Source organism: Haemaphysalis longicornis, unplaced genomic scaffold, assembly GCF_048455015.1.
Source record: "Haemaphysalis longicornis isolate Haplotype H1 unplaced genomic scaffold, Haemaphysalis longicornis Haplotype H1 scaffold_4, whole genome shotgun sequence".
Taxonomy (NCBI): Eukaryota; Metazoa; Arthropoda; class Arachnida; order Ixodida; family Ixodidae; genus Haemaphysalis; species Haemaphysalis longicornis.
Genome location: NW_027526361.1, coordinates 60,855,017 through 60,865,828, shown reverse-complemented (window position 1 = coordinate 60,865,828; position 10,812 = coordinate 60,855,017). Strand labels below are relative to the sequence as shown.

The window sequence follows — 10,812 nt, the reverse complement described above, 5'->3', positions numbered from 1 at the left end:
CTCAGGAGCTGAGCGGAATGGCAAACTACCTGAAGAAGTTTGTCCCAAACATGTCAGAAATAGCTCACCCCATCAACGCTCTTCTAAACGCGAAAAGCGAGTGGGTATGGACCTCAGCTCAACAGAAAAGCTTCGAACTGCTGAAGAAAAAGCTGTCTGAAATTCCAGTACTATCAGTATTCGACCCAGAGAACATGACTGTAGTTTCAGCAGATGCCTCATCGTTCGGGTTAGGTGTAGTTCTGCGACAGAAGCAGAAAGATGGAGTCTATCGACCTGCAGCGTACGCATCCCGTAGCCTGTCAGAGACAGAAAGGAGGTACGCTCAGATTGAGAAAGAAGGCCTTGCTGTGACCTGGGCATGTGAGAAGTTTCAGGAGTATGTCACTGGATTACAGTTTACCATTGAAACTGACCATAAGCCGTTAGTTCCGATTTTCATGTCGAAACATTTGTCGGATATCACTCCCAGGCTACAAAGGCTAAAAATGCGCATGATGCGTTTTTCCTATAAAATGACACATGTGCCGGGCAAGGACCTTGTTGCTGCTGACGCTCTGTCTCGACAGCCGCTACCTCACCGAGATAGCACTGAGCTTGAAGAAGAAGTTGCATGCTACGTTAGAATCGTAATTGCCAATCTTCCGTCAACTGACAAGAGACTTGCGGAAATTCGACGAGAGCAAGCGGCAGATCCAATTTGCAGCAAGTTGAGCAGCTACTGCAATGATGGATGGCCAGACCGCAAAGAGCTCCCTTTCGAATGTAAAGATTATTGGCAGCACAGGTCAGACATAGCTGTTCAAGATGGCCTTCTCATGAAAGGATCAAGGATTATAATTCCTGGGCCCATGCGCAAAGAAATACTCGCGAAGATACACCAGGGACATCAAGGAATTGTTAAGTGTCGAGCAAGAGCCCGAGAGTCGGTATGGTGGCCGGGTGTATCGACAGAAATCGAAGAGCTTGTTCGCCGATGTACACAGTGCCTTAAAGAACAGGGATACAGACATGAGCCGTTGATGCCATCTGATTTTCCCGATCGACCATGGCAGAAAGTTGCCATGGACATGTTTCACTGTGGAGTGAAGAACTAGTTGCTTGTGACCGATTATTATTTAAGGTATCCCGAGATCGCCCTGCTTCCGAGTATGACAGCGCAAGAAGTCATCAAGCACGTGAAGTCTATTTTCGCAAGGCATGGCACGCCTGAGACAGTTTTCAGCGACAATGGACCTCAGTTCAAAAACCTTGATGGCTCTGCTTTCCACCAGTTCACGGAAGAATGGGGCTTCGAACACGTAACATCAAGCCCCAGGTTTCCGCAAAGCAATGGCTTCGTTGAGGCAGCCGTGAGGATCATAAAGAGCCTACAGAAAACGGGGGACAGTTATGTTGCTCTTCAGGCGTACAGAGCCACGCCACTTGCAAATGGCTTTAGCCCTGCGGAGTTGTTATGGGACGGCGTCTGAGCGTCTGTTCCGGCAGTGTCTAGTTCGCTAGATCCCGCTGTTGTCGACAATACAGCGCTCCGGGCGTGGGAACTGCGGCGAGCAGCCCAGCAGAAGAGAAGCCACGACAGAAGGCACGGGGCTCGGATCCTCCGTGATTTAGAGCCGGGAAAAACGGTGTGGATAAAGAACCAGAACAAGACTGGAACGGTGCTTTCATCGGCGGGGTCTCCGAGGTCTTACATTGTGGAGACAGACACAGACCAACTGAGAAGGAACCGAATCCACTTAGCCCCAGTCCCTGAAGTTGAGGTTCCACACTCGTCAAATGAATCAACGCCTGGGAGAAACCCGCCAGCTTCGCAAGATGCAAGGAGACGTGTGGTGGGAGAATCGCCGGTTTACGACGACCAAAAGCCCCCAGAAACAAATGAACCCCAAGAGTGCTCATCCGCCCCACATAGCTACAAGACACGGAGTGGACGCGTAGTCAAGCCTGTCCAACGCTTGTAAAAGGGAAGGCTGAGAGGGGAAGATGTGCTGTGTGTTTATGCCTAGACGCAAGGGAAACCTGAGCCGACGGCGCGCAGCCAGCAGCTCGGCCCTCCCGACGAAGGAATTACGAGGGCGCGACCCGGGGAGAGGAACCGAAAAATAAAGGCACTCTCAGACTGAACGCCAGACGTGTCGGTTGTACGTTTCTCGCGCTCCGCGAACACTACAAACATGCTGCGTAAATAGGATACACAACAACAGCAACCCACACGCTGACATCGCTAACATAACGGAAACGCAACGGCAACCCCCATTCAAATCATCCATTCAAATCATCGGAGGATGTCATCGGAGCGCCGGCGGCGGCATAGAGTTTCTTACAGTACACTCTATGGGCTGCGGGAGCGGCGGACCGACTGAGCGGGGAGAGAGAGCAGCGCAAAGCAGCGCATGCGCATGTGTTAACCGAGCGCAAGCTGCGCGCTGCTGGCACGGCGACGGGAGCGAGCGCAGCCGAGCGCAAGCTGCGCGCTGACCGCGCTGACGCACAGATGGCGCTGCGGTGAGAGCGGTGGAGCGCGCAGCTGCCGCGGCGAGGAGAATGGCGGAGGGATGCGGACTACGCCGCGACAACGCGGGACAAGGCGAGGTAAAGAGATGCGTCGCATCTAAAATGTCTTTATCACGTGACTTTTGGCTGTGGCGCATGGAGGAAAGAGCGACCCCAAAGGGGAAGCCACTAAGCATTATCAGCATCACCGCAGCCACCGCAGCAGCCATAGAGTTTCATACTAATATTTACTAGAGGGAAATTTGGCGCTGCATTCGCGGGCCGCCGTGGGCAGCGCCATTGCAGCTAGCGACGTTCCTCGCCTCCTTGGCTTGGTTGGTAACCACATGGCTTCTTTTTCGTCTCACTCTAATATTAGTCATGCAGCTGCTTTGCTGTGAAAGTCTCGTATCTTTGAAGCACGAAATGTTTTAGCGTGGGGCATCACGAAGTGTGAGCAAACGAGTGTCTCGGTGTGTTCTTTTAGAGCGCGTTACGTGCTTGCGCGAGGCGTTGGAAAACGAGTGTCCCGGTGTTTTGTGACTACATGAGAGAATAATACTTCATTAGCATACATATATTCTTGGAGACCCAACCCTGCAAGGGCCGCAGAAGGCAGTGTGCTGCGGCCCCAGCCTGGGTCCCAATGTTCATAGCTAAGGTGCTATGTTCATACCTAAGCTGCTACGCCCCTAAAAACAACAACAAAAAATGCGCGTGTACACGCATGTTCGATTTCTCGTGAAATCAGCCACAAATGAACAGAAGGGAAATACAAACATCTTGCTCACAACAGCGACATAAGGGAAAACTGGCGAATTCCTGCTCCGCACTTCCGACAGCTTTCACGTTGAGTGGAACTGCATGTATTTTGATTACAGAAAATTCTAGTGGACCGTAATTGAGCCTGAATATCTTGTTGAGTCAATCGACACAGCTTTGACCTAACCACGACCGGCTTTATAAAGCCGGTCGTGGACCTAACAATACAAAAAAAAAAATAACAGTACTTACCGGGCACCCATCCAATCTAATCAATCCAATGCAATCCAATCCAGACTGGACCAAGCTGCCCGTGAATTCGAACAAGCACTGACAGGCTGATTGCGTTGCTGGGCGAGTTCTGATGCACTATGTGGCGTGAGACGCGTCGTTCGCGTTAACATTGAAGTTTTGTGATCTTCCTACACATTGGGTATGTGAATCCTTTCTTTTAACGCGAACTTACCTCGTCGCGGACGTGCTCCGTGCTGTAATGGCGCAGCGTGCTGTTGTTCTCTTGGCCTTCAGCACAAGGGTTCTTCATTGCTTTAAAACCTAACTGAATTGCTTTCAATTTTTAACTGATAGAAGCGTTAGTTGCTTATTCTTGATCTGAATGCTAGTGTCGGGGCAGTTGCCGTACATTATCGGCGCTCATGCCGGTCGTGTAAAAAATGTTCTCACATCGGCTGAAGGTAACAAACGCGCTTCTGCGTTCGGTCGTTCAGTTCACTTTCTGCAATGTTTTCAAATCTCAAAGATAACACAGAGGCCCGCGAAAGCGCTCGTGCCGCTCATCGAATGCCTTCTCAAGTCTTGGCGTCGGTACAGGATGCCGATAACATTGCAGCAAGTAGTGAGGTGCCTGAGCGCTCAAGCTGGTAGTGATATACTCATGCATCGTAAGTCGCTTTAGTAATCCTACTAAAGCGACTTGAAAAACTGCGCTTGAAAAACTGCTTGAAATCCTGCTTGAAAAACTGCGCTCGAGCAAGAAATGAAATCATTGAAGTGCGCTAAGCAAGAGAAAAAAACTAACGTGAGACGTTCTGCAGGAGCGTCAACTCATCGCTGACAGACGAGTCAACGCCAAAGCTGCAAGCCGCGACTTGCCTCGTCTTGGACGCTGCGAATTGATTGCCGTCTGGAGTGACATTGCTGGTTGGCGCATTGTCTTTTATTTATAATATTCGTGAGCGTGTCCCTCCAGTGTAACACCTTCTTTCACCATTTCAGGCACCTGACAAGAGACACCAACATGGCATCAGCAAATGACAAACAGAATTTTGTCAACTCCCTTCGAGGCATGGTCAACCGGCAGAAGGCACTGTTGTTTGAGGAATTCGAAAAAGAACAAGCCATTGCACGCAAGGAGTTTGAAGAGCTTGTTGCAGCTGTGCTGGCAACAAAGGATAAGCAGATGAATGTTTTTGCCCGACAACTGGAAATGTCGGATGAGCCACTTGACAGGCAGGAGTTGACTCAGTGTAAGCGGGTGCAGTCATTAATGTGTCTCAAGTACAAGCAAGGCCAAAGCGTCACCCCGGGATCCCTGAGATCTGCGGGATACATTCAGAGCTGCACGGCATCCCCTCAGGATTTATTCTTTGTTGAAGACTACCGCTTGGCGAAGTTCAAAAAGGGGGACAGCCACCGAGTGTACTACGAATGCAACGGGAGTTACGATCCATGCCTCAATAGCTTCCTCACAGTAGCTGTTCGTAATAAATCGAACAAAGAACAGAACACCTCAAACAGGGACCTCATGAACGGTGTCTACCTGATGGAGTTCGTCGCTGGCGAGGAAGGAATGTACAGTGTTCATGTAATGCTCTACGGCCAACACATTTCTGGAAGTCCCTTTCATATTGAAGTCTGTAGGGATTCAGTCAAAGAGGAAAATAAACCACCAGGGTTGGGACGGGACCAACCTGCATCTGGAGATGGCCCTAGCCAGACTGGACTGCCTCTGAGAGCACTAACTCAGGCCCCGAGCGGAGAGATGTCTCACAGGTACGAAATGCGGGATGATGCACATGGCAGGTGTCCAGAGCAGCCACAAGTCAGACCTGCAATGCAGGCAGCCAATCTGGAGGCCCCGAGCGGAGAGATGTCTCACAGGTACGAAATGCGGGATGATGCACATGGCAGGCGTCCAGAACAGCCACAAGACAGACCTGCAATGCAGGCAGCCAACCTGGAGGCCCCGAGCGGAGAGATGTCTCACAGGTACGAAATGCGGGATGATGCATATGGCAGGCGTCCAGAACAGCCACAAGTCAGACCTGCAATGCAGGCAGCCAATCTGGAGGCCCCGAGCGGAGAGATGTCTCACAGGTACGAAATGCGGGATGATGCATATGGCAGGCGTCCAGAACAGCCACAAGTCAGACCTTCAATGCAGGCAGCCAATCTGGAGGTCCCGGCGCAGAGACATGAAATGCCAGAGCCTAGGATGCATCCCGAACCAAACAACCTGGGAACTTGTGCTAATGCCTCTTCTAATGCAGTATTTCCTCAAAAGCAGTCTGCCCTTGGTTTTTCAACGACACCCGCAGTGGCTGGTCACATGTCGGCCCCGAAACCTTTGCAACAAAATGTTTCAAGCGATGCCGCTTGGAATCTCAAGGCTCCTGATGCAAGACCAGGTGAGGTACCAGATGGTCAAAAAACCTCTTCAACAAATTACTCTTGCCTTTGCTCTCGGGAGTGCCTTAAGCAGCTTCAGCTCTTCAACATCGGTGATGCATTGCGCAGCCCCTGCTGTCGAGAGTACACGCAAGGCGGGCCCACCGAAGCCAAGTACTCGGCCGGCTGCCAAGGCTCCCCTGAAAAAAGGTGAGGCCATTTTGCGGCTGCCTGACTCTGCATAAACGAGTCGGGCAGCAGCACCCACCGTGGTGGCTCAGTGGCTAAGTCGGTGTGCTGCTGAGCCCAAGGTTGTGGGTTTGATTCCCGGCTGCGGTGGCCGCTTCTCTGATGGTGGGCGAAAAGCAAAAACACCTGTGTGTTCGAGATTTCGGCACAAGTTCAAAATCCCCAGGCGGTCAAAATTAATCCGAAGCCCTCCACTACGCCTCATCGCCTGTGTAGCGTTGGCGCGCTAAACCTCGTAATCAATCAGTTGGGCAGCAGCAGAACTTTCATTCTTGTCTGTACACATCTGTGAACCTTCTTTTCAAGTTATTGCTGTAAGCGGAATGCAGGTTAGCTTGAAGCAGTCTCTGATCTTTAAAATGATCGTTGTACAAGTTTTTATTATGGTGATGTGTCAAGCTCCAATCTTGGCTAATGGCTTAGTGCAGTACGAGCCCCATTAAGCTGTGGGTGGTTGACTTACGGAGGAGCTATGTAATTGCATTTTTGCCATTGGGAAGCAGAGAGCAAGGGGGATGAGCCAATCCATGTTTGAAGTTGCCTGTATTATTCGAGCATTTCCTACTTAGACGAGGCTAGAAGCCCAGAGAGATCAACGTGTGCCGTGTGGTGCTTGTGCTGTTCTAAATGTGCAATAGTTCAAGGGATGTCAAAAGCGCATCTTGAGGCTTTCTCTTTGTGTTCCAGGCTCTTTCACCGCAGAACTCATTTTCGAGTTTAACACCTTCAGGCGAAAAAAGTTCTGCTTCCCCATCGGAGTGACGGCTACCGCCCAGGGTGTCATCATTCTGGCTGACACAGGAAGCAACAAGGTCCTGATGATGGACTCAAGGGGAGGGGCCCTGCGTGAAGTCAGCTTGCGTAAGTGTGATATCCTTCGTTCGAGGCTAACGTGTGCTCAAACAGGACCTCTATGAGGCACGTCGGGGTGGATGGCCAGGGGAATAATTCAGACTTCGCGGTAGCTTTCTAAATCGGGGCAAAAAAGAAGAGAGAAACCTCATAAGCACCAGCATTTCCACATTTTGCTTTCATTGGGAAATTCAGGGTCCGGAAATCGAACCTATAAACTTGTGGCTTGCAGAAGTATAGTGACCTGCCTACTACATTGCACAGTGCTGGATTTGAGTTACCAGAGTTGAGTGGTGTAGAGCAGCTCAGTTAGAAAAGCCGCTTCAAGTCTTTTTCACCAGGAAAGGGGCAGGTGATGCGGCGCTTTTGTTGAAGAGGTCTCACAGTGGGACGCTAAAGGCCGAGTGACCCTTGTGCTGGAGGTGAAAGGTCAGGCCTGTTGTGGTTTGTGTTTTGTTCTACAGGGAACGTTTGTTTGGGAAGAAATACAGGGGTGGAGCAGCAGTGCCAAACTTGTTTACCGGCACCGAACCACCCCTATAGCGCCAAACTCACTTATCTGCGCTGTCCTGCGCCGCAGAACCCGAATTGAGCTGGGAGATACTACCGGCATGATGCCCCGTGCCTGAAAACTTGAATGAAACCATGGCTGAAACATCGTGTTTTCGGTTTCATCAAGGGTATGCACGCCTATGGAAGTTGGCTCTTGCTTAGCTGTAAGGCCGCAGGCACTACGCGCCTTCTCCACCTTCGCTTTAGATTTGTGTCGCATTTGCATGGTTTTGTTGGGTGGTGCTGGCCGCTGCGCACAATAAATGAGAAGTGATCAAAAGTGAGCGAAATGTTTTTTTCACCTCGCAAACAGTTCGAAAACAATAACATTCGCATGGCAGGTTGTGTATTGGAGGTGGGTGAACTTCAATTTCGTCGACCATTTTTGGTGAGCGTAGCTGCATGTATTGAACAAACAGGGTCTCGGACGCTTTGCCCTTGGTAGTTATTTCGCTTTGCAAATTTCGTTAAGAAGTAACTACTCATTTCAGCCTGTAGACTTTGGGGTTGGCATTGATTATATAGAGGTTGGTCCAGCATTAATTATGCCTTCTAACATGCTCTTGTTACATAGTCTACTGCGTACCGTATTTTCACGGTTCTAACGTGCCCCCGATTGTAACACGCAGGAAAGTTTACTGATAAAAATTTGAAGAAAAAAAATATTTGACGCATATTCGATCGGGCGCGCTGATGGAAAAGACATAAAATCACGTACCTGACAGAGGACATTTCATGTGACAGACGCAACTGTGTCAGCAAAAAGTTTTTTGTGCTTCATAAACTTGCTCATACAGCTCCTGATTGCATTGAAACTAAGGCGGGTAACATTAAAATAGAATTTTGGTTTTGAGCTCGACTGTAATGCACACGGAAATTTTCAGGCTACTTGTAGCGAAAAAGGGTGCGCGTTAGAATCGTACAAATACGGTATGTTCGTCGACTCTCGCTACCCTGTGACAGGCGAAGACAAAGTTATGCTTTGCTTCGCAGGCCCTGAAACCGCTGTTCGATAGAAAAAAATGCAAGCAAACGCCTTGTTTTACGGAATGCCGCCGTGAGTTCACATAGCACTGCCATCTGCCGGACACGAATCGAAGCCTGTTATCAGAACCTCTTAGACTCTGCACGTGTTTACCCTTTGAACGGTGATAACGCGGCGCACTCGATGGGGCCTAAGGTAGATAACTCCGCATGTTGTAAATTTTCGGATATAGTACGAGCACTGTGTTCCTGGTTCGGAGTAGCTTCTAGTGCACCGCAATACGTCTAATGTAGTAGGTAAATATATTTAACTGCCAAATGGCCTTTGAGGCTGCTCCCAAACGCAATGAAGGCAAACAGGGCCTACACACAAACACACACACTCCACGCTTTGACGTCTCTGTGTCCTTAAAATTGCAGGGGTTTTCACGACGAATGCGGGGTGTGGACACAACTACAGGCCAAAAAGTGACACGGGTCACGAGGGGCCGCTAAATCCTCTAAATCCTCTCCATTCTTGTGTAGTTAGCTGCGTTGTAGTTTGGCTGGGAATGGGGAGAAAAAAGCAGACTGGTTGCATGATTCGGAGAAAAATTCTCTACAGTACAAGCACCAAATGAAGGATAGAGCACTCTTGGCCGTGAAAAAGAAGTCACTTTCTCGAATCACTGGCCCCAGCTGGAGTCTATGGCACAGATTGATGCACGCACACATGCACCAGGATAATTATCGTCAAACCGTAATGACAGTTTCAAGCATAGCTTTGTGGAATTGTAGAGGCCTTATCCAAAAGTCTGGACAGTGTACGTGAAATCCTTCTCAACTGCAAGTCAAGTATTGTGTGCCTCCAGGAAATACACCTGAATTGCAAACAAACTCCTCAACAATACACTTCATGAAAAACAGAGGTAGCTTTGCTTCACTCCTCAACACTACAGTGTATTCATAAAAAACAGAGGTAGCTTTGCTTCACTCTTCTGACAGAGTGGCAATCGGTACAGAAGAAACTGTCCTGTGTCAGACCCTTGAACTGCTCACCAGCCTTGAAGTGGTTGCTGTCTGTGTGGAGTGTTGAGGCGCACGCTGTTTATTGTTAAGATGAACTCGCTGGGAAAAGCCCTCTCATTCACAGTATTCGTTTCGTCTATGTAGATGCACAGGTCAGTTTGTGGTCCTGTAACCTCTCTGTCTGCAAAAGCAGGTACAACTAGGTGTTGACAGGCTTGCCAGGGGGAACACATGAGTATTCTTCTGGGTGAATCCACCCAAATACAGCATTTTATTTACGAAGCAGTACACCATTCATTTAGAGCATACTCGTAGAAAGGGAGCACAGGTTTATAGATATTTTTGTGGGTGAAAAACTTTCATTTGTCCTGCATACGAAGCAACTGAAAATGAAAATGAAGTTTTATGGTGTGTGCGAAGTGTGTGTGTCGCCTGCATATTTTCAGCACTTTAGGGAGGTCGCATAGGGATAGTGGGAGTGCCATGTAGAAATCAACCTCCAAACCTTATAAATGTCTAGTCCAGTGATGCGCATCAGGTCCTTCTTGTGAAAGTGTTGTTTTTCTCCCCGTGTCCGTCTCTGTTATTATAACAAGCGCAACTTACCTTGAAGAGCATGTTGCACCAACTAGTTTGACATCAAGCTTTCCTGACATTGGTTTAGTGCTTCCCACACAATCCCATACGAAACCCCATATTTTGATGCAGCCAGCGGTGTTTGAAGCATCAATGTGCAGTCAAGGCAATGTCCATGACAAATAACCCATTGAAGCTTGTCATTTTAGCCGTTTTTTTTTTTTTGCTTTCTATGCCTTTTTCCCTGCGAAGGAGAGCACAAGCGGAGAGGAGAGACAAACTTGGGTGTCGTAATTAGTGACACCAGCAGACTGACCTCCGATGGTGCCCACAGTACCAGCACAGTTGTTCACCAATCGGGCATATCCTTTTGCATTAAATTTTAAGAGGCGTCCTAGGAGTTTTTAGTTTATGCTTAGCAGGGTTTTCTCACTGTGAAAGTGCTAATGATCTCTTTTGAGCTATCAAAAGTGATGTGCCTACCGGGAGGGTGAATGTCCCTCAGGGAAGGGGATTGGTATGTTGACAAGGGAAATCTTGTCAATTTAACTTTTTCTGCTTTTTATAGTTGGCACGATATACAAGTGGATAAATGATGGAAGGGAATTGCTGCAGAGCCGAGCGTGTGTCAATCCTTTTCAGGCATGAAGATAAGAGGCGTGAATTCCCTGACGATGCAGAACACCCTTACGACTACTACAGGGC

At 49.0% G+C, this 10,812-nt stretch overlaps 1 protein-coding gene across 1 annotated transcript in view; it reads left to right on the top strand.

The window, feature by feature from the left end:
* The first annotated feature begins 3,534 nt into the window (after window positions 1–3,534).
* LOC144178811 (uncharacterized) overlaps window positions 3,535–10,812 on the top strand; it is a 28,802-nt gene continuing 21,524 nt past the window's right edge. Inside the window, exons 1-5 of the mRNA XM_077706934.1 lie at window positions 3,535–3,691; window positions 4,314–4,419; window positions 4,495–5,906; window positions 6,016–6,096; window positions 6,823–6,996. Of these exons, the coding sequence (XP_077563060.1) occupies window positions 4,517–5,906; window positions 6,016–6,096; window positions 6,823–6,996 (1,645 nt within the window). The 5' untranslated portion in view covers window positions 3,535–3,691; window positions 4,314–4,419; window positions 4,495–4,516. The remainder of the gene's footprint in view (window positions 3,692–4,313; window positions 4,420–4,494; window positions 5,907–6,015; window positions 6,097–6,822; window positions 6,997–10,812) is intronic.